Source organism: Acinonyx jubatus, chromosome A2 (assembly GCF_027475565.1).
Source record: "Acinonyx jubatus isolate Ajub_Pintada_27869175 chromosome A2, VMU_Ajub_asm_v1.0, whole genome shotgun sequence".
Taxonomy (NCBI): domain Eukaryota; kingdom Metazoa; phylum Chordata; class Mammalia; order Carnivora; family Felidae; genus Acinonyx; species Acinonyx jubatus.
Window position 1 is genome coordinate 131,902,821 of NC_069383.1, and position 24,115 is coordinate 131,926,935.

General features: G+C 39.3%; 1 protein-coding gene and 1 long non-coding RNA gene across 3 annotated transcripts in view; one reads left to right on the forward strand and one right to left on the reverse strand.

The window, feature by feature from the left end:
- LOC113593593 (uncharacterized) overlaps positions 1-24,115 on the forward strand; it is a 191,454-nt gene that overhangs the window by 148,194 nt on the left and 19,145 nt on the right. The gene's annotated exons all lie outside the window — the stretch shown is intronic.
- KBTBD8 (kelch repeat and BTB domain containing 8) lies at positions 7,353-20,242 on the reverse strand. Of its 2 annotated transcripts, XM_027039193.2 has the most exons (4): positions 20,138-20,242; positions 19,348-19,558; positions 14,402-15,516; positions 7,353-11,169 (listed from the first exon to the last, which is right to left on the reverse strand). In XM_027039193.2, the coding sequence occupies exons 1-4, from the start codon at positions 20,151-20,153 to the stop codon at positions 10,706-10,708; spliced, it is 1,806 nt and encodes a 601-aa protein (XP_026894994.1). In that variant the 5' UTR covers positions 20,154-20,242; the 3' UTR covers positions 7,353-10,705. The 2 variants fall into 2 exon arrangements, with proteins under 2 accessions (XP_026894994.1, XP_026894995.1); XM_027039194.2 differs by lacking the exon at positions 19,348-19,558 and having other exon boundaries at positions 20,138-20,222.

A 24,115-nucleotide genomic window follows, 5' to 3' on the forward strand; every position in this document is an offset into this window, starting at 1 on the left:
CACAATTAATAACAGACACCAAACTAGAGATCTGGGAAGTTCAGAGAACACCAAGCAGGATAAATACCAAAAGTTTCACCAAGGTATATCATATTTGAAGTTTCAAAGCCAAAGAGAAAAATTTTAAAGAAGCAACATGAAAAAAAATATATCCATCATTGGGCAGGAACAAGAATGAGAATCAGCTCATACTTCTCTTTGGAACCTACGCATATAACGAGAGAGTGGAATGAAATATTTAAAAGGTTGAAACCAAAACCCCACCAACCTAGAATTCTAAGTCTAGTAAACTTATCCTTAAAAATGAAGGAGACATTAAGACCTTCCCAGACAAACAAAATCTAAAGCAATTTATGATTTGCACACCTGTCCTAAAAGCAATGTTAAAAGAAATTCTTCAGAAACTAGTAAAACGATATAGGTCAGAAACTTAGATCTACAGAAAGAAATCTACAGAAAGATCTACAGAAACACAATTTCTTTCTGTACAAATACAAAATACAAAATGTACAAATTTTGTACAAATACAAAAATATTTGTAAGCAAAATATTTTTCTTACATTAATTGATCTTAAGGATAACTGTTTAAAGTAAAAATAGCAATACCGTATTAAGTGACTAGAGCCTATGGATAAGTGAAATGAACAGTCAAATCCATAGGGCATGGAAGGGAGGAATTGGAAACTCTATTGTAAGGTACTTGCACTATACAAAGCAGTATAGTGTTATTTAAAGATGAATTTGAATTAGTTAAAAAATGTGTATTGTAAATCTAGGGCAACCACTGGAAGAAAAAAATTCAAAGATGTATATTTGATGTGATAAGAGAAAAGCTCAAACAGAATCATATAAAATGTTCAATTAAACCAGAGAAGGCATGGGCGCCTGGGTGGCTTGGTCGGTTAAGCATCCGACTTCGGCTCAGGTCATGATCTCGTGGTTCGCGAGTTCGAGCCCTGCGTCAGGCTCTGTGCGGACAGCTCAGAGCCTGGAGCCTGCTTCTGATTCTGTGTCTCCCTCTCTCTCTGACCCTCCCCCGTTCATGTTCTGTCTCTCTCTGTCTCAAAAATAAACATTAAAAAAAAAATTAAACCAGAGAAGGCAGAAAATAAATGAAAAAGAGAAAGGATAAAGACAACAAATAGAAAACAGTAAGAAATATGGTAGATATTAATCCAGCTGTATAATAAATTAAAAAATTTTCTTAAATGTTCTATTTATTTTTGAGACAGAGAGAGACAGAGCATGAGCGGGGGAGGGACAGAGAGAGAGGGAGACAGAATCCGAAGCAGGCTCCAATCCCCAAGCTGTCAGCACAAAGCCCGACGCGGGGCTCGAACTCAGGAACCAGGAGATCAGGACCTCAGCCGGAGTCGGACGCTTAACCGAATGAGCCACCCAGGTGTCCCTGTATAATCAATTTAAATGTACATGTCCTAACTATATCAATTAAAAGATAGATTCTCACAGTGGATATAAATAAAGAAAAAGCCCCAACTTTAAGTTATTTGCAAGAAACCCACTTTAAGTATTAAGACTCAGATAGTTACAAGAAATTGCTTGGAGAAAGTTATATCAAATTAACACTAAATGAAAACTGGAGTGGCCATATGAATTTAAGATAGAAAGCCTTCAGAACAAGGAAAACTATCAAGGATAAAAAGGGGCATTACATAATTATGAAAAGGGCCAGTTCTACAAGCAGACATGATCAAAATATTTTGTACTAAAGAAGGCAAAATATAACATATCAGAATTTGTGGGATACTACAAAAACATTGCTTAGAGGGAAATTTATAGCATCGCATGCATCATATTAGAAAAAGAAGAAAGATTTAAAAGTAGTAACATAAGTTTCCATCTTAAGTAAAAAATAACAATTAAAGCAAGCAGAAAAAAATAATAAAAATTAGAGCAGATGTTAATGAAATTAAAAATACAAAACAACAGAGAAAATTAATTAAAATCAAAATCTGGTTCTTTGAAGAGACCAATAAAATTAATAAGCCTCTAGCTGGATTAGAAGGAAGGAAGGAAGGAAAGAAGGAAGGAAGGGAGGGAGGGAGGGAGGGAGGGAGAGAGGAAGGAAGGAAGGAAGGAAGGAAGGAAGGAAGGAAGGAAGGAAGGAAGGAAGGGGCAAGATACAAATTACCAGCATCAGGAATAAAAAGGGGTTAATCACTACTGATTCCCTGGACATTAGAAGAATAAAGGAATAAATACTATAAACCACTTGACGCTCAACTTTATATTGTAGATGAAATGAACCAATTTCTTGAAAAACTCAAAACTTAACGAAGAATATATAGTCTGAGTAACCAACCCAATAACTATTAAAGAAATTGAATTAATAATTAGTAACTTTACAAAAGTAAAGCATCGAGCCCAGATGGTTTCACTCATAAATTCTACAACACATTCAAGGTACAAATTATACCATCTCTCCACAATCCCTTCCAGAAAATGGGATAAAAGTAAAATCTTCCTAACTCTTACTAAGACACCAGCATTACCCTAATCTTAAACACAGAGAAAAACATTACAAGAAAGAAAAACTACTGACTGATTTTTCTCATTAGCATAGAGTCAAAAACTCTCAACACAATTTGAGCAAATCAAACCCAACAATGTATAAAAACATACATCATAACCAAGTGGGGTTTATTCCAGATATATAAGGCTAGTTCAACATTTGAAAAGTCAGTGAATATAATCCACCATATCACAGGCTAAAGAAGTTAAGTATTATCATAGAAATTATAAAAAATGTGTAAAAAGCTTCATGAAAGTAGATGGGAGGGAGAGGTGTCGACCTGAATAACTCTAGAAATGAATGGAGTTAGTAAGTGTGAAGGCAAAAGGACTGTACTCTCACTGATAAAGTGACTTTCCATGGGAGTGTGGGTGAACAATCCCTACAGCACTCTATGTATATACTAGAACTGAATAATTAAGTAAATGGATGGTGGCAGCCGGGTTAAAGTACATACACGTTCTTACTTCCTTATCTAGTTGGCTGAGAGGTTCTAGAAACAATACCCCAGTAGCAACAAGCGCACCTAACGCCCGCATCTCCAAGAACAACAACTGGAGATACTTGGGAAAATGGATTTGGGGGCTGGGGAAGGAAATATACAAGATGGGCCTGGAGCATCTTGCAGTGTCAAAAATAGACACTCCCCCCCCCTTTTTTTTTTTTTAAAATAAACCAAAAACATTTATTTTGATGGGAGTAGGTCAGAAGGGCACAGGCCCCAACTGAAGAGCTCCCGATGGCCAAAGCTGTTAACAATTTGAAAATAAAGTATTAGTGGATTATAAGCCTAAGTATAAATTAAGGATTCATGAGCCCATACTGATATAAATGGATAAATAAATAGATTAGAGAGAAGAATCCCAAATAATTTATGTAGATGCCCCACCCCCAAGAGATGGCGAGTAACTCTGCTCTCCTTACGTGTGGGCTTCCCATAGCGACTTCTTTCCGAAGGGTACAGTATGGAATAGGGAGGGAATAACTTCACAGTGGGGAAACCTAAGAAACACTGTCCCAGCCAGGTGATCAAGGTTCACATCAACAGTGGTAAGTCAGATTGAGAGTATATACCCTTAATAAGCTGTGACAATGGTACTTTTCCTCTGTGGTCTTCCTCCCCACAATACATAACCCCAGTCTAATCATGGAAAAGAAAAAAATCTGACAGATGCCAATTAAGGAGCATTCTACAAAACATCTGACCAGGAAGTACTCCTCGAAACTGCTGAAGTCATCAAAAACAAAGAAGGTCTCGGGCGCCTGGGTGGCTCAGTCAGGTAAGCGTCGGACTTCAGCTCAGGTCATGATCTCATGGTTCATGGGTTCAAGTCCCACATCAGGCTCTGTGCTGACAGCTCGGAGCCTGGCTCTTGCTTCAGATTTTCTCTCTCTCTCTCTCTCTCAAAAATAAATAAAGTCTAAAAAAATATTTTAAAAAAGTCTATCATATGCTAGACACTTTTCCAGGTCCTCCAGACACATTGCATAACAAACCAACTTGGTGCCTGTCCTCACGGAACTTACTGTTCATTGGGGAACCAAACAAAAAGTCATGGGAAGAGAACCACTTTGGATGGTGTGATCAAGCATGACAGGGCATTTATTTTAGCTAGGATTATCAGGGAAGATTTCTTTGAGACCTGAAAGATGAGAATGAAATAGTTATGCAAAGAACAGGTGAAGAGGAGTCTCCATGTACAGGAAACAATATGAACAAAGTTCATAATATCGGGAGAGCCTTGAGGAATTGGAAGAATGGCCAGTGTCTTCACGTTGGGCTTTTGCAGAAGCCAGTCCTGAGCAAGTATTTGATTGCAGGTCCAAGGAAGGATTTGAGTGCCAGTAGTTGGTTCATTGAGGGGAGGTGGGATGTCCCAAGAGGCAATGGTAGGAGGGCGGGAAAGTGAAACAGGGAAGGTGTGATATCAAGCAGGTTACTTTCATGGTCAACTAGGATTCGTTTGCACTGAGGAACTCTAGGAGACAGTAGAGAACATGTGTCACGTATTCCACCTGTAGAAAGAAGCTGGGATTTTATCAACCAGTCCCAACAGGAATTGGGTGCAGTCTAGCCCTCCGGGGTGTTAACTCTGACACTGCCAGCCTGCCTTACAGTGGACCAGGCAGGGTCCAACCGCCAGCAAGAATGGGATTTCTATGCCCCTCGGGGCCAGGCACAGACAAGGATCATAGCTGGAATCACTCAGGGATGGGGTTTTGTCAGGCAGGTATGGCGGTAGTAAAAAGAGACAAGGTAACTGAGCAAATGTAAAATGACATTATTCTGAGTGAATCATGGAATTGAACTTGACTAAGTTCAGGAAAGGTCCCCAATAGGGACTAATGGATAGTAGAAAAAGCAGTGACGTCCATGGGTTGGCATCTCAATGAAACCCCAAACCTGGTAACAGGGTTCTTGAGCAAGAGAGTTTCAACAATAGAGGTGGTGGCTGTGAGATGTTTATTGCATATTTTTTGCCATTTTACTAATTTAAAATACATGATTGAAGAGTGGAAGTAAATATCGTGTCATGGTTACCTAGTCATACTGGACTGTGCTCCCCCTCAGCAGTCATAAAACACTTCCCACTTTCACAGATGAAAATTGTGCCTTTATGGCCTAGCAAGTTAAATCTCTAAATGTTTACTTTGTGACTGTGCTTTTTCTTTTCTCTGAAATGCCAGCCATATTGATTCACCTGTAGGCGTGTGTGCAACAGCTTGCTTGTGTATACACACAGTGTCTGGGCTAACACAGGTTACCAAAAGAGAAAGGAAAACCAGCAGACTCATGAGCCAGAGACCCAACTTTCTAGGTTCTTGAATCTTCTACCAGAGAGATACAGGTAGTCAAGATCGAGTATGGAGAATGAGAATTAGGGACTCACTAGAACTGGCGTAGTTAATGCTTCCTCTTCATGTTTATTTGAAAAGCACTTGAACTCTGTCTACCCAAGTTCTAAGTCAAGAAGTTTTAGTGTATCCTAGAAGCATAAATGATGGGAAAATACTTTTCCCTCCACTCAAATCCATTATATAAAATGCCAGATTTCACTTCAAAAAGACTAAGCAGATGTCATTTACATCATTGCTCTGAAGATTTAGAGATACCAGATCACTTACTTTTTGTATTTGCAAAGAATTTTTCAATAAAAACCACTGGCATACAAAACCAAGATTTTAAAATGGCAACTCATGGGCACTTGGGCGGCTCGGTCGGTTAAGTGTCCAACTTCGGCTCAGGTCACGATCTCGCAGTTCATGGGCTGGAGCCCCACATCATGCTCTCTGCTGCCAGCACAGAGCCCTCTTCAGATTCTGTCTCCTCCTCTCTCTGCCCCTCTCCCACTCTCTCTCTCTCAAAATAAACATTTTGAAACATTTAAAACATTAAAATTAACACGTTAAGTCATTTTAAGAACCAAAATAACAGTACTTCACAAGCCTTTACTTCTTGTTTTTCACCTTACTTCAGGGTCAGAACTCATAACAGGAGTATATTAGCATAATGATATAAAAATGGGATATCCAGGTGGGGTGACAAAGAGAAGGTATTTTCCCACCTCATCTATTCCCTCATTGATGATCAATCACAGTTAAAAATTACAGTGGATATTTTATGTAACAGTGTTGCCTTAGAAAGTTGCTACCTCTTCTTCAGTTTTGTTTGGAACTAATGGAGCGTGTAGGAAATAGACTAAGGTCAAAGTGGAAATCTTTGTTCTAATCCCAGATGAACTCCTTATTAGTTAGATGACCTTCAGCAATTCACTTGATCTTTGTGTTTTCTATCTGATGAAATAGGATTGTAGGGAGTCCTACCACATCTCAGAATTCTCTAAGATTTAACTGAGAATTCATTTCTTTTTTTTACAAACACTCATTGATTGCCTAGGGGCACCTGGGTGGCTCAGTTAAGCATCTGACTTCAGCTCAGGTCATGATCTCACGGCTCCTGAGTTTGATCCCTGCGTTAGGCTCTCTGCTGACGGCTCAGAGCCCAGAGCCTGCTTTGAATTCTGTGTTTCCCCCTCTCCCTGCCCCTCCCTGGCTCATGCTGTGTCCCTCGAAAATAAGTACACATTAAAAAAATTTTTTTAAGAAAAACGTTAAAAAAACCCCACTCGTTGAGTGCCTAGTATATGCTAGACTCAGATCCGAGGTGCATAATGAATAAAATGAATTCCTTGCTTTCATGGAGCTTACATTTCAATGGTGGAAGACAGGTGGTATGGGTGAGTAGAGTTGGAAGCAAAGTGTTCTCTTTTCCATAATGTGATCAGGGAGGTCCTGTCTGGAATTTTAATAGAGGCTTGAGTAAAGTGGGTTGTCAGGGCTTCCCTGGCTAAAAACACAGCAAGGATAAAGGCAGTGATGTTGGAAGGGCTTGGCCTGTCTCAGGAATGGCAGTCTGTGTGGCTGGAATAGAGTGAGCTGGTGGGATGTTACCTGAGGTCCAAGAGGTGGGGTTGTGAGGTGTCGATCATGTAAGGAAGGAGTCTGGCTCTCATCAGAAAGGAGATGAGAAGTCATCTCCTGGAGGGGTTTGAGCAGAAGAGGGACGTAATCTGGCTACTGTGTGGAGAACAGAACAGATTACAACCAGTCCAGGGTGACAGAAGGCAGACCAGTTCAGGAGCAGTGCATTAAGGTGGACAAGGTAGGCTAGTTTAGACTACAGTGATAATGGTGTTAATGGTACCTGGTCAGAGTCTAGGTGTATGTATGTATGTGTGTGTGTGTGTGTGTGTGTGTGTGTGTATATATATATATATATATATATATTTTTTTTTTTTTTATGTTTTTATTTTTGAGAGAGAGAGAGCAAGCGAGAGAGACAGCAGGGGAGGGGCAGTGAGAGAGGGAGACACAGAATCCGAAGCAGGCTTTAGGCTCTAAGCTGTCAGCACACAGCCTGACATGGGGCTTGAACCCGCGAACCACAAGATCATGACCTGAGGCAAAGTCGGATGCTTCACCAGCTGAGCCACCCACGCGCCCCAGAGTGTAGGTATATTTTGAAGGAAGAGGCGACAGAATTTTCTGATGGATTGGATGTGAGGTGTGTGACAGAGGAGTGGAATAACAAATGTTCAGGCCAGAACAAACGCATCCAAGGTATTAATGACATAAGCAAGCTTGCTTTGGAGTTTAAAGAGCATTATATAAGGTGATATGAACTAGTTCATTTTGTCTCAGAGGCCAAATATTTGAGAGATTAAAATCTTATTCCATTCTACTACGACAGAAGGTATTTCATGTTTTTCACCAAATTTTAATTCTGTACAACTCCCTAGTCAGAGGTCCAGTTACAACAATGGTAGTTTTTAATCAGAAAAGGTTTTATTATAAGAAACAATGCCATCAGGTAAAAATGCAAAAAATTGTGCAATTATGGCAAAATGTTTAAAAATATCTACACATTTGCCCCCAAAGGACTACAGTACTTAACTACATACCTGAGCACTGAACATTGAATGCCATTTTAAACTGCTTCACGTCGGGAATCTGATTCCTTGCAGAGCACACCCTCTTTTCTTCATGCACCCATGAAATCAGCCTGATGCTTAAGTATCATCTTTGCAGGATAACAGAAAACAAAGATGGAAAATAAAGAATACGGTTCCTACTTTCCTATAACACAGTTACACCAAGTCCAGTTTCCAATGTGTAAAAAATACAGAGGAAAGTGCTACATACATTCTTCAAATGCAAAAACGAAGTTCAAGTGGGACTGGCATATGTTAGCCTAGATTTTAATTCTGTAGTCCCCATTGTGCCTTTTACTTTTATTCTCATCATCCTATGCAAATGTACCTTAAATATCTAAACACATACCCACACAAATTACTAATCTTAGTTTTCTAGGACCTCTTCTGAAATCATTTTAAAAGTGGCAAAATATCCCAGTTACATAATTTAAACAAATAGTTCTTCGTACAAAATTCAATATATATTCTACTCCTGTAGCAAATTCTAAGCCTTGGCTTTGACACACTATACTTAGATCACACCCCCGATATAAATTGTTATAGCAAAGGATCGACTGTTGTGCAGATGAACGGAATAAACCTACTGCAGAATTGACCACAGTATATTGTACTCCTATATGTCACACAGCACGTGTAAATTGCTAACTCACTGTTCTATGTCATGTTTTCAAGTAACACATTGTTCTAAATAAATACAGAAGATTGTCAAGAAGCGGCAGGAAATCTTAAGGTATTCAACAAAGCTTCCAAAAATAAATTACATGAACATCTCTTGCAAAAGTTAGGGATTTTTGTTTTGTCCTCCCGTCTGCGATGCAACACTGTAAAGATGCTTCAAAACACTCAGAGCAAAAGCCCCCAAACAGCGTGTAGATAAAGGAAAACAGAAGAAAAACTAGAGAGAGAAAAAAACAAGTGGTTGACAAAGTTTATAAAGAGATTATAGACATACTATCAAGGCCAGTAAGAAACCACATATCCAACTTCCCCAAGACTTGATTTTAAAATGTTAATTCTATAAATGCTGTCCACTTTAAATTCTGCTTCAGAAAACGTTCCTTACTTGCAGAGGTCAAGGACAAGCCGTTTGGAAAGTTTCTGAAGAACGAGGTATGTGAGGCAAAGAGGCAATGTTTCAAATTTGTTTCACAGTATCACATGACAATTTGTGCAAGAGTTTCTAATACAAACCATGCCAGTTTGTTTTCCTTAAGAGAATCAAAATATTCTACTTGAGGACAGACTCCGGGCTATCCATCTACTTTTTATCAGTTATTCTAGGCATAGTAAAAAACAAGTCACTGATCCAAATAGCCACCTTAGGTATGACCAATGAGTTGGTTTGTCCTTTATGTTAATAACTAACTGACTGTTAGAAATTCATCCGTTCAATATGAAAAGAGATTTAGTACCTATAATGCTATGGTTCTACTCACTCACCCTTTTCCTTCTCAGTCACCTTCAGCTAGAACAAGGTTTGCAATGTAAAAATATACATTACTATTAAGTGCAAAAATGAAAAAAAAAAAAAAGTGAGGTTTTAATGGTCATATGTAACTTAAAAGCCATTAAATTAGACCACCAAAGGAGTTCCATGTTTCTGGAAAACAAAAATGTAAAAGCAGGTGTAAAACTTCACATTATGCTCTGTGCAGAAGAGAAATAAGTTAACTTTCACTGTACCGATAATGAAGGGACAGGTGGAGGATGGAAAAGGAGGTCAGGCAACAAAATGGCCCGTGTTAGTGCAAACTGAGAGTAATGTTCTCACTATTCTGAGTCCAGTTAGATATCTTGCTGTCATGTAGGCAGAGAATCCTGTGAAACCACAAGAGTTCAACAGGGAAAGTACGATGCCACAAAACTAACAGGCCAATTTGAAAGGTAAGCATGGGCTCAGACAATTTAAACCTATCTAGGTATACACATGAATTCACTTACACCAGCACCAGCCACCTGTGAATTTAAGCCCTTTTCGGGATTTGTAAATAATGAGACAGTGTGAGCACACGAAAAAGTTATCAACAAAAAAACTACTAAAAACTTAGCTTAACTTAAACTTCCGTGGGAAATAGGAAACAATCAGACAAAAAGCTCTAAGACGTATTTGTTTTCCTTCAGCCTACTCTAATAACATATTTAAATCTCAGTACACTTGAAAACAGTACACAAATGTGTGTGTGTGTGTGTGTATGTATATACATATATATATATACATACTAAGAATGAGGGTCTAAGTTAGTGCTTCTCTGTGTTGGAGAGGTCACAGCTAAAGTCCTAGTGATATTGCCTCAAATTTTTACCCGTATTTAAAATAAAAAGTCACATCAAACTAGTTTGGATGTCTCTGATCAATAATACCCTAACTGCTCTTAAAAGAGTGCATAGTTGTTGATTCATCTGGTATCTCAGTGACGAATTATCACAAAATTCTAGAATGAAGAGGATTACTTTTATACCAGAAAAAAAAAATGCTGATAATTGCACTTTGTTACCTTTTGCTTAATGAAATGAAAACATCACAAGGATGAAAAGAAATCCCTCCTACACCATAATCTTTAAGAGCACCCATTGCCATATATAAACTCTCTCAGCTTCTTAAATACTGACAGCACTTCTTGTGTCATTGTTTCCCCAAGCCCAAGATGCCAGTGAGCTCACTAAGGCCTGCTACTCATTAAAGTACTTTCTGAAGACACTGAGGATAGAGTTTAGCAACAGCACATTCAAAATGCCGGCCAAGGTCCCAGAGCCGATCTGGGGTCTCGTACACTTTCATCCACTGGTCAGTGACGTCGTCATATTGGTAAAGGGAATTTTTCCTGCTGGTTCTGAAGACATGTTCTTCAACGGTCACTTGGGTAGCTCGAACAAATAAATGGAGTTTATTCTGGAAAAGTACCAGTTTAAGGTACGGATTTATGGACTCATCACATGGAAAGTCCTTCTTCCGAGTCCATTTATTGAGCTCAATATCATAGGCTTCTACAGTGAACATACGTTGATGATTTCCACAGGTTCCAGCTATGTAGTAGATAGAGTCCTTGTATACAGCTGCTAAGCCCTGGATTCTAGGCACAGTCATGGGGGTTAAAAAACCCCAGTAGTCTTTTTGAGGCTCATAGAAGAGGAAAAATTCTCCTAAAAAAACAGAAAGAAAAACAAGAATATATATATATTTACATGTGTCTTTTTGGTTATATGTTGAAGAGCCTAATTTTCTAAATATTTCACTTTCTAAAAGATTTCTTGTATAATCTCCAGAGATACATTATATAGTATAAAATAGTTTAAAATGTCTTCATTCCATGGCAGAACATAACACGTAATATTATAGTCAACCTGAATTGGGGAGGGGTTCGAAATAGGGAGGGAGAAGGAGTTACTTTGACTTGAAGACAGAATAAGAATTGAGAGCTTGGCTCCATTTATTCTACCCAATGGCATATTTCAGAAAATTTATTTTAAGCCAGCTCTAAAAAAGCATAATTACTAATGGTTAGCCAGTACGATCAGAGTATGTATACAGCTTCATCATGAACAAACCACTATAAATTTATGTGCTAATTATTTAATTAGAAGGCAGCACACGGAATTGTTCAGATGTGTGTCTACAGGCCATGGATATGTTTACTTTAGCACTGCCGTAATGCAAAGACAAATACTTAAGAGAAAAAAACATGGCTTTAACAGGATAGAAAACATACATTTCATGGAGTTGAATTTGGGTCACTTTTAATTCTATTTTGATGACAAAAGGGTGTGCGGAGACAGACTGCCAATATAAAAATGTCCGCATGAATTTAACTAGCGAAGATTTACAAGAGTTTGGCTAACTATAACATTTGTATAAAATCCTTGATTTAAAAATCTGGACCCTTTATGAACAGATTATATGATACTCCAATAGCCACACATAGTACAGCATAAGCTTCTGACTATTTATGTCAACTTTATTTATATAAAGAGGCTTTGTTTAGATTAGAAATACCTACTTCTAAATTGAGCTTCCCCTTGAAAACTGAACTAGATTTACTCTTATCTACAGATTTAACGGACTACTCAGTAGTAGTGACACTATAATTTCCATTTTTCTTAGAGGAGCTTCTTAAACTACCACCTTTTGGTTGCACATCACCTACCCTCACTGACTTTTAACAGAATTCTTTTTTAATTTTTTTTTCTTTTTTTCACGTTTATTTATTTTTGAGACAGAGAGAGACAGAGCATGAACGGGGGAGGGTCAGAGAGAGAGGGAGACACAGAATCCCAAACAGGCTCCAGCCTCTGAGCTGTCAGCACAGAGCCCGACGCAGGGCTCGAACCCACGGACCGGGAGATCGTGACCTGAGCCGAAGTCGGACACTTAACCGAATGAGCCACCCAGGCGCCCCTTAACAGGATTCTTAATAAAGACAATAGAAATGAAAACTTTCTGGGGCGCCTGGGTGGCTCAGTCAGTAAAGCCTCTGACTTTGGCTCAGGTCATAACCTCATGATCTCCCTCTCAGCCCGGAGCCCACTTCAGATCCTCTCTCTGCCCCACCTTTGCTGATACTCTCTCTCTCAAAAATAAACAAACATGTTTTAAAAAAAGAAAAGAAAAAGAAATTAAAACTAATGTGTACTACCTCTCTCCAATTTTTTTTTTTTTTTTTTTTTTTGAGAGAGAGAGACAGCATGAGAAGGGGAGGGCCAGAGAGAGAGGGAGAGATAGAATCCCAAGCAGGCTCCGGGCTGTCAGCAAAAGCCTGATGCAGGGCTCAAACTCATGAACCGTGAGATTGTGACCTGAGCCAAAATCAGAGTCAGATGCCTAACTACTGAGCCAACCAGACACCCCCTACAAATTTCTTATAAAAAGGAAAGATGACAAAGTAAATTTTTAAAATCTAAAGTCCTCTTTAAAAGCTTAACCAGTGAAAGGCAATTAAGAAAACTTTTAGAGTCTCAGATTCCTCTTACATAAAACATAATCTCAGGTTAAACAATGTTCATTCCAGCCCTGAAAATTCTATTAATTCATTATTACTTTGCTTTAGTATTTACATTAATACATAACCTTTACCTTACAACTGGGAATCTCTTAATTAATTATATCTCTACCAACTAACTGGTTAGCCAGCAAGACCAAAATATATGTAGAGAAATCTTCATCATATTGGAGGATATAACCAATGCAACCATACTGAACAGATTATGTATCCATTGTTATATTCCATTATTCAGCAAGACCAATAAACCTATCCATGCCCATGTTCCTATTTAACTAAAATAAGATACTAGTTAGTTAATACTCCTTTTGGAGAATTAAAATGATATTGAAGTTTAAACAAATGGGTTCAGGCATTTTGTGTCAAATAAGGATGACAAGCAAAGAATATATTTTTTTAATGGTGTGACAACGAAAAAAATCTTATGTATCTATATAGAATCATCCCTTTTTTCTTATTTTATTAAAGTAATAGTGTGAGGAAAACATGTATAAGCAATTAAGAAACACAGGAAGAGGAATAAAGATGTTGGTAGTATCATCATCGCATTCAACATCCAAGCGACTAAAATGTCTACGAAACCGAACACAGGGAAAACATTATTTATCACCAATTAGAACCTTCGATAAATTATCTTATTTCTACTCACTTGGTCATTCTTTCTACTACTGCTGCTACATCATCTTTACCAGAGTCCTAGCCTTCAGTAGTTCAAACAAAAAAAATGTTTAAAGCTAAGTAGATTTGATAGTCCCTCTTCATCTGTAATAGCAAACGCAAGAAAAAGTGGCATCCCAAGCTTTTCACTGAAAAAGCTTAAAAACTTATTTTGAAAGGTATCACACACTGCGGTGAAATTAAAATCTAAAGACTGCAATTTCAAACTCTTTATAATTCCGTTTCATGACCTTGGCAATCCTAAGGTTGATCACAAAATTCTTTGTTCTTTTTTCTCTTTCAAACTAATCCACTAAGTTCCATAACAAGTAATTGCTACGTCTCTTGATTATGTATTATGGAAGAGTAAAAAGACATGTATCAGACTTGCTCTCTTAAAGTCTTAAAAACGGCTCTGAAATAGTTTTCCCCAGAAGGCCAAACTAATACTTATCAGATTATGTTTTGAAAAATACTTATTCTACGTGATGTCAAAACACAGTAAGAACATAAAAACTTACAGGCTCATTTAAAGATGCCTGCCTTTGTGGATTCAAAAGCTGATGGTCTTTAAACATCCTTTCTAGAATAGACTGTTCCCACCAACAGATTACGGTAAGAAGCCAGAGGAAGTCCCCAGTGAACAAGAACAAGCACCTGTTTTGACAGAAGTAGGTTATTCTGCTACCCTCTCATGGAGAATAAACCACTCAGGCACCTACCCTGTAAGACATAGATCTTCTCTTTGTACTCCACAGCATTATGAAACTCCATGGCAACAGGCATTGCACAAACGCTGGTCCAACAATTCTCTCTGCTATCGTAGCACTCCACGGATTTTAGTGAGTTTCTCCCATCACCTTCGTAAACACGACCTCCAATTGCATACATCTTACCACAGCAATACACCAGTTTGCAGCCTATTCTCGCTCGCAGCAGGGGGGGCTTGGAGAGCCACCTGTTGGTGGAATGGTCATACATCCAGAAATCATTTTCTGCCTTATGGTCGATGGAGACCTCGCTGCTGCTCGGCCTGTACCCTCCTGCAATGTAAATGTCATTGTCTGGTGATACGAGAATCCCCACTTCTCTTAGATCATTTGGTGGTTTGCATAGTTTAAACACTCTTCCTGTGACTGTATCTAGACAAGGCACTGTTTGCTTCTTTCCTGAGTGTTTGTGGGCAGCATCAAAACATATGATCATTTCGGAGGCAGTCATTCCAAGTCTCTGTGTGCAGCCATTGGTACTGGATGGGCCCTTTTCTACATAGCTTTTGGCTATAGCCTGTGCAAACTGAGGTGGAATTTTCTCTATAAAGGCATCCTCCATCAGAGGAAAACGTATGCATTTGGCAAAAATTTCTGGAAGGTGTCCTTCTCTTTCATCCTGTTCATGTTCAAACCACCTTACGATGCTTTCATAAACATGCTCTTCTCGGTCTACGTTTAAATCATCACTGTCTAATATACTTATCAGTTGGTCTTTTGTCAGCTGGAGAAACTCTTGTTCTTTGGTGACACACAGAAACTTCTTACGAATGTATTCTTTTGATCGATCTCCGAGTTCCTGATGACCATAATGATCAGCAAAGATGAAGACCCCAATAGAATTCTGCGGGTCCAAATGACTGATCATATACTTAGCACATTGGTCTTGGATGGAAGGAATCTGGAAGATGCTAGCTGCAGTGAACAAGGCTTGAACATTGGCCTCTGTCAGAACAACTCTGGAGGTGTAGGCATAGTTCAACACTAAATCCATGGATTCAGCTTCAACACCAACTATTCGAACTTCTTTTTGAGTACTTTCTGTAAGGCCGCTAGTGAACATGGATCTAGGAAGGAAAGAGTGGTTAATAGTCTATCTGCACTCCATATAAAAAATTATGGTGGCAAATTTTTGGAGGTATACAGTTACCACAGAGATAAGCTTTGTAATGGAAAAAAATTTCCTAATGTGTTTCCTGATATTCCGAATGGGGGTAAAAGTTGATCATCTAGCATAAGGATTTAGCCTGCTTAATCTCGAAAATCCTACTCTGAGGGCCAGTCCCCTTTATGCCAACTCTGAGAAAAAGAATATACCTAAATAAAGCACACCGAAAGATGCCATGAAATATTCCAGGACACCTTACTTTCCTTGGAGTCCCTAGTGAAGCTTCTTATCAGTTGCCTTAGGGACTTGAGATCTTAACTCACCAGACCAGTAAGAAAATTTAAGAATGCATGGAGGGTGTCAATGTAAGACACTGGCATATATAGACTGATTAAACTTTTCATGTCTCAGTGGAAATGTACAACTTGTCCCCAAAATAGATCTTTAAAAATTTCATCTCAGAAAAACAGGATGTTCTTCAGAAGTTCATATTCTCTACCTACTCCCCTTTATCTTTTGAATGCTTCCTTCATCATTGTAAGGATATAAAGAACATCACTTCACTTTTCCTTCGACAGTGTGAAAACCTTTGCTTAAAGAAATATACTCAGTTTTCTCAAAGGTACCATATTTTACCCAGGTATATCTGAATATATATAGATTATAGTAGGCTCAATATAATATGTACTTTTTTTTTTAACGTTTATTTATTTTTGAGACATAGAGAGACAGAGCATGAGCAGGGGAGGGACAGAGAGAGAGGGAGACACAGAATCTGAAACAGGCTCCAGGCTCTGAGCTGTCAGCACAGAGCCCGACATAGGGCTCAAACTCATGGACTGTGAAATCATGACCTGAGCCGAAGTCGGACGCTTAACCGACTGAGTCACCCAGTGCCCCATGATACGTACTTCTAAAGAGAGTTTAAGAATTAATTCTTTGGAGATGACGGTTTTGAAAATCCCAAGCTTTTGCCTTTGAAAGCAGACTTTCTTATTTACTTCCTTACCTACTTACTTACTTATTTATTTATTTATCTATTTATTGTAAATATCTGCATTTGTGGGCTCTTCTTGGCCAAAATATTAAGTAGCCAAAAGTCTGACTCTGTATTTAAGTGTTATTAGTCGTGTATACACATCATTTGCCTTTTTTTCCCCTCCTTTAAGGCTTCTTCCTGGACTGCTGTTAAAATTAAATACAAAAATCAAATCAAGGTTCTTTGAAAAAGATTTAAAGAAAAGGGCTGTTTGCCCTTGGGTGCTTAATAGATGTCTATTGAAGAAATCAACCTAACATTTGTGATAAAGTTGTTGATACAGTTCTAGGCCCTTCTCATTTTACAATGCTAGGTTGTAAAAAAAATACCCTTAACTAGTTAATTTTAAGATACAATGAGAAACACTGGGTATATACCTGGGTACAAGGACCCAGCTTGCTGCCTGGGTTCACCACCTCTGAGTCCTATTTTGGCTTCTACAATGTAAATCTTAAGTTTAAGATCAAATGGGCTTTTTTTCATGAGTGAAAACTAGATGTCCCAATGTAGGAGCTGGTTTTCCAGTTCAGGTGCTGAAACACCCAGCTATACAGCTCCCAATTAAAAAGAAAAATAAAGCCTTTCATTAGGCAAAGATTAACTCCCAAAGGAGAACATTACCACATACCCCTTTATCATGGGAACTCTGCTGACTTGAATAGGCTGGCCTCACACACAGGAGCAGCGTGATACCTGATGGGTTCTCTGTTCTACTAGGTTCTTTCTGGAAATGCCACATAAAGATGGAGCACTTCCTCACACAAAATCCTGAGCAGCAGAAAGTTTCTAATGATCATGCAAATTTTAATTCTGACAGGTCACTGGGATCATGACACAACCATGCCAGATTTCAAGCTATTCTTATTTTTCCACCAGTGATGCAAGACTTAGAAACTATTAAGTATGTCTTCCTCGATTTCACATAAGGAGCAGCACCAGTGCCAAGAAATTTCTGTACAAATAGCTCTTGCAAGAGATAAGAACCTAATCCTTAAGTTTTCTAGCCAAATACCTTCATCTGAATTCACCTCTCTTATGCTTAGAAACTTTTCCAAGCATTTCCTTAATTTCTTATAATTAAGAAAATCTACTATAGCATATTTCTTTTAAGGTGATTAGTCCAAGTCTTCAGAACTAATTTTAATTAAGTATAAAATTTAAATGATACAAGCCAGAGTATAAAATTTCAGTATAAAATATAGACATTTTCACTTTCAAGTTTCATTTTTTTTTAACTATCCAAATTTAACATACAATAGAAATTTCTGAAAGGCAACTTCAAAGAGGACCCACTCCTGTTTGTTAAAAGTCATGATAGTGACTAAGAAGCTTGGCTCTACAATCAAATCCAGCCTCTGCCACTTAGTAGCTAGATGACTTAGGTAGTTCATTTAACCTCCCCGAATCTCAGTTTTTCACATTTAAAATGGAAATAACTGTACAGAGACAGGACTGTAAAGACATAAAAAACAATGTAGGTAAAGTAAGCTTAGCCCAGAATTTGATCAGTAGTAACCGGGACATATATTTAAATCCATGGATGAACTAACCATGTCTAACGGAGAGTCCGGACAAGCAAATCTCCCCAGGCAGTTTCCATTACCAGGCCCAACTTCCTACCTTCTGTGCATATCAGTTTCTTCTTTTTTCCTTCCAGCTCACTGCCTCATGATGGTTAATACTTAACAGTCCAATGACCTATCCCTAGGCAAGTCTTAATGGTTACATCATAAGCATCAGGCTATGAAGCGACTATATTTAACCCAGTATTCTGAGAAAGAGGAACCAGAAACTACGGTCTGGAACGCTACACTGAAAAGCACCCTGAAAAAGAAAAACAGCACTTTTAGACCGTAGTTGAGAAAATTAGTTCACTGTCTTTCAGACACTATTAGTGACCACTGAAAGGCTTAAAAAAATGAGCACTTGAAACCAAGGAAGTTAAACTCAAGCAGGAAACTGTATCAGTGATCTTGTCTTAAAGTAGGAAATTCTTTGTTAGATCCAGGTTTTAAAACTGTACTGCTGTAGCTTTTTGATACCCAAAGAAGAATGCAAAGGAAATGAAAACTTCACTTAAAAACACTTCTGGAAATCTTGGAAACGATCATGAGTCTGGAGCCTAAGATAACGCAGAAACTGTATTTCATTCATTTTATTTCATTGCTTTGACCCCTGTGGCGTTAAAACAAACTACCGAATGGTAATTTGTTTCCCAAGTTACGCGCTAGTAAGTTTTAAATTCTAAGAGTTACAGGCACCGGAGAAATATGTGTCATGGTTGGAGTTTTGGAACAAATACTAGATCAGCACTGTCCACCCAAACTTTTATCTGGGTTATACAACTGGCAGCTCCTACCTCCACGTGGCTACTGAGCACTTGAAATGTGGTTAGTTTGCCTGAGGCACTGAATTTTTTATTTTATTTAATTTAAAACAATGACGTTTAAAGAGCTGCATGTGGCCTGTGGCGGCCATGCTGAGCAGCCCAATTCTAGATTTTGTAGTTATTTGCCAGAAACAAACAAAAATATATTCACTCCCTTAAAAACCAACCACCTGAATTCTAGAAGAATCCATCAAGTCAAAAACAAGGGCTTAATAAAATAGGGCCTGTTACTTATTTTTAAGGAAACAAACTCGCGGGTTTCATTTCATCGTCTCACCTCCGTTTTATAATCAAGTGGGCAATACTGAGGGACAAAGGGAACTCCGTGCGGACATCGACAGAAGTTTCTACCATCATCATACCTGAAGTAAGGGCTGATTGCAGCAAGAACGTTTCTATGACAGGAAAATGTTTTCCCGTGATCCACTTCCACTACAATGTCTGTCAACTGTCCTTCATCGTACATTGTTTTGAGTTGCTTAAGAATACTGCACGCATGGAAGGGGTCCATGGCATCATTGGCTGTGTCTGAAGATGGAATCCCATTCGGTGTTGGGGAAGACTTACTTAAATCTAGGAGAAAAATCGTACAACCACAAGAAGTTCCGAGCCAGTTACGGCGTTCACGCTCCCCCCGCCCCTAGAAAAATACATATTATGTGTAGAGACATACACCATCAAAAGGGACCGCGGGGTAGGATCTGGGAGAGAGAGAGAGAGGGCTGCGATGCAAGTTCAAGCACCAGCCTGTTCCTCCGGGAGCCCGGCGAGCCCGAAGCCCCGTGCTCGCCGAGGGACTGTGCCGGCAGAACAGTCTCGGCGTCTGCGGCGACTCCGCCGAGAGCCAGAACGTCCCAGCCGAGAGCGGAGGGCAGCAGCCTCACGAGGGAAGCTCGATGGATGGCGGCCGCCAGTGCCCCCTCAACCGCCTGATGAACGCGTCGGGGTGGCGGCGGGTACCCGGCCTCCCCATCGCTGCCCAGCCGGACCGCCCACCGCCCTCCACGCCATCCATCCTCCCTCCCCTCATCCCTCTCCACCTCCCCATCCTTCCCTCCGGCTCCTCGTCGCCACCTCCTCAGCTCGCAGTCTAAGCCTGGACCCTGGCCCACCTCCCCCTTAACACACCTCCCTAGCCACCACACGACCCACCTGCCGACGCGGCCATTTCTCTACGGGGCCCGGCTCCAGCTATTTAAAGAGGAAATGTCATTTCGCTTCTCTCGCTCCCGGGTTCCGGCTCTTCTTAGCTTCACCTGGCCAATGGGGTGGCCTATGCATCCGGCTCCGCCCCCAGTCTCCGAGTCCCATGCTCCGATTGGCCATGAAGTGCGCAAGGCGCTTCGGGGAATGTAGTTTTATTGCCCCCGCTCCCGCGTGGTCCGAGTAGGGCGGAGGCTCAGGCCGGTGATTCCTATTGGCTGGTTCTGGCGGAGGTGGAGAGCTGGGAACTCGCCAGCCTGTGTCTGTGGGGCGTGCAGAGCCTGCCGGGAGAGGTAGTCTTCTGGCTGAGGAGAGCTGTCATTCTGAGGGGTTGGGGTAAGGAAAGCTCTTGAAGTGCAAATTTCCCCCATTTTAGGCCCCTCTCCAGGCCCCAGCTCTTTTTTTTTTTTTTTCACCTTTTTTCTTCATTCCCTAAACCTCTCGCCAGTGACTAGCTTCCGGTCTGAGAGCGGGCTCTGCCTGAGGGCTGTGAAACCAGAAAAATTTGGAAATGGACAAGAGGGCTGTTGTCCAAAAATGCGAAGGAAATCTGACACTCCACCCTGAAGTAAAATATCAGGAGGCCCCAAAGCAAGCCATCTCTGATGAGTCACCTGTGACACCCAATTGAAATAGCATCGCCTTGGCCGAGTGCTCTGGTTTCTACAGATTAATTGGTCTGGTTACAACGGCTGCTCAGGATCTTTAACTCCCACTCATGCCTTGCTTTTCTCCAACACCCAGAGAACACCTGTTCCACTTTTAAGAGGGCGTGAAAAGTCTAGAGAGATTCAGGATGCTTTCCTTTTTGCTCCTGGGAAATGGAGAAGTTAAGATACTGAATGGTCTGAGATTTCCTTTGAAGAAATATTGGAGGGTGCCCTGAGCCTGAGCCAGGGATCATTACTGAAGCCCTGGCTCTTCCCTTACTAAATATGTGAACTTAGATAAGACCTTTTAAATCTGGGGCACTTAGCTATTCACCTGTACCATGTGAATTACAACTACTATTCCATCTACACCATAGCCTACAGGCCTTTGGAAAGAAAGCAGAAATTTTACAGTTGACACGTTTTGGTTTACTTGTCTTGTGTTTCTAGCGTCTAACAGGGTGCCTGGCACATGATAGATTCTTAATGTTTTAAAAACAAATGTAAGGCACAGGTGACCTCACATTGGAAATGCTATTTGTAGACCTTTGAAACATAAGGAAGTATCATGAGTGAATGGGAAGGAATTCTTAGTAGAGATATAGATATTCTGTGCGCATAGCTTTTCTAACACTGAAAAGATCAAAGAGTTGAGCTTCTTGATAAAGGATTTGGAACTTAAGTTGTGACTGAGAAAGAAAGAGAATGATGAAAAACAATCCAGTTCTAGCTCTGCTGAAAAATTTAGAGCTCGAAATACTATAATCCCATGCAAGTTAACAAGAATTGTCATTTCCTTGGGGCTGGGATACACAAACATTGATGTCTACACTATGTCTACACCCTGACTGTACCCTGTATACCCTGTCTGCACAGCTCTGCATGGATAAAATTGATTTAAACTTGATACTCAGAACTTTACATTTCCATTTTATTATGATCTCAGTGCTGTTGCTTTGTGACTTATGAAAATACTGGAGGTTTCACTCACCGTATTGAAAGTATTAAGACAAAACTGGCATCAATCCTTAGGGATTTAGCAAATAAAAATAGAGGACACGCAATATTTACAACATAAGTAAAATATTTGTTACCGAAAATTCAAAATTAATTGGGTGTTCTGCATTTTATCTGGCAACCTTTTCAAATATGTTAAAATATTGATTTCCTTTTTTTTAATGCATTATTTTTTGAAGTATCTTTATTTATTTTTTGAGAGAGTGCACACTTGCACATAAACAGGGAGAGGCAGAAAGGGAGAGAGAGAACCCCAAGCAGGCTCAGCACTGTCTGCACAGAACCCACACGGGGCTTGAACTCACAAATTGTGAGCTCATGACCTGAGCAGAAATGAAGAGTCAGACATTTAACCAACTCAGCCACCCAGGCGCCCCTAAAATATTAATTTTCTTATGTTTTGTTTTTGTCCTCATAAACTATCTAAGCCTTAAGAAATTTGGCCAGTTTTCTTTTTCATTTAATTCTCACCTAATTAACAAATAGACTTGGCAATACAGCTTAATTGATTCAAAGAAAGCTTTTGATTCTTTGACCCACAAAAATTTCTGAATTTCTAGGTGGCAGGATACAAAGAACAAAGGCCAATCTAAATATAAATAGGAGAAAAAGTGAACATTTACAATTGCAAGGTTGCCGTTTATATGACACTGTAAATAGTCTCCATTCTACTGGGCAGATGGCATTATATAGTAAAGATTTCATCATCATTAGAAATGCATTAAAAAAAAGAAGAAGACGAAGAAATAGGGGGATGTAAAAATTGAGCCAGTAGTCCCACATTACTCATTCTCAATGATCTTTAAGAATACAAAGGAGATTTTGTTTCAGGGTTGATACTAAACAGCCAAAGTCTACAGCTTTGTTTTCAAATAGCTCTAATTTGTAATTTTATAAGAACTTACTGCCAATCTAGAAAGGCAGCCCCAAAAGTAAGCCAGCTTTGTTAAAGCCTTAAGTACTATATTTTCCTGTGAAGCATTGTCTCATATATTTATAATTTAAAGTAAAATTGAGTAAGGATGGAAATTGAAAAAGCAAACCAGATACTTGAGCGACCTATATTTAGTTCAAATGAGACACTTAGAGCTTTATTATTTTAATACTTAATTATCTAGGAACCAAAAGGAAAGAAGTTTGCTATAATCATGGTTGTTTGAGAAAAAAGTCCTTACGTTAAAACTCTAGCAAAGATGAAGTATTAGGAAAGCAGCAAATTTGGAAAATGAGAAAATTGCACAGTTGCCTTGTTTTGTTTCTTTTTTTTTTTAATGCTTCTACTTTAAGAGAATGACTTTCAGAAATTATCAGCTGTGCCCAGGCTACTGTTGATAATAATACCACACAACACAAGAATGATAGCAGCCCTGATGCAGAAGGTATAAACGAAAATAGGACATCACCCTGCAAATCGATTCTGCTGTTTTCCAATTTCCCTGTTCAGTACTGGTTGAGGCTGTGAAATTGACCAGAGTAATATAAAATGAAAGTAAAGAGAGAATACCTGTGACTGCTACCTTTTAACAAATGACATCCTTCTGTATGTATCCTTCTCAGGCTATAACTATAGCAAAATGTGACATTTGTACTTGCTAACAACTTTTATGTTGGCTGAATTAATGCTTTATATTTGTATTTACTTTTTTAGTTTTTATATATATATAGAGAGAGCACAAGCCAGGGAGAAGGGCAGAGGGGGAGAGAGAGAATCTTAAACAGGTTCTACGCTCAGCATGGAGTCCAACTCGGGGCTTGGTCCCATGATCCTGGGATCATGACCTGAGCCCAAATCAAGAATCATGTGCTCAGCTCACCGAACCACCTAGGTGCCCCTGAATTAATGCTATAAATGAAGCAACAAAAGCTATTGTTTGCATATAAATTTAATACTGAAAAAAGTGGTTTTTTTGTAATGTCTAAAGCCTGACGCTTTTCATATGATTTTGTTTCTTTTCAGTTCAAAACTCTAAAGAGATATTAACATCAGGTTTATTGATTGTACACTACTGGCCTTTGTTGTATTTTAATGTTTTAAATTTATTTTTAAGTCATCTCTACACCCAACACGGGACTCAAACTCATGAGCGAGATCAAAAGTTGCATGCTTTTCACACTGAGACAGCTAAGCACCCTATATTTCAATTTTAATTCCCTTGAAGTGATGTGAGGATTCAACATGATATTAACTAGAAGACTGCCTTTTGTGAATCACTGAATTTGACCATACAGAGGGATATTAAAACACACTGATTTGTCTTTT

Excerpts from the sequence above, each read along its gene's own strand:
- KBTBD8 (XM_027039193.2), bottom strand. Across the intron at positions 15,517-19,347 it reads GCAATCAGCCCTTACTTCAG|ATCCATGTTCACTAGCGGCC; the intron begins GTATGATGATGG and ends TTTCCTTCCTAG. Across the intron at positions 11,170-14,401 it reads GAAGATCTATGTCTTACAGG|GAGAATTTTTCCTCTTCTAT; the intron begins GTAGGTGCCTGA and ends CTGTTTTTTTAG.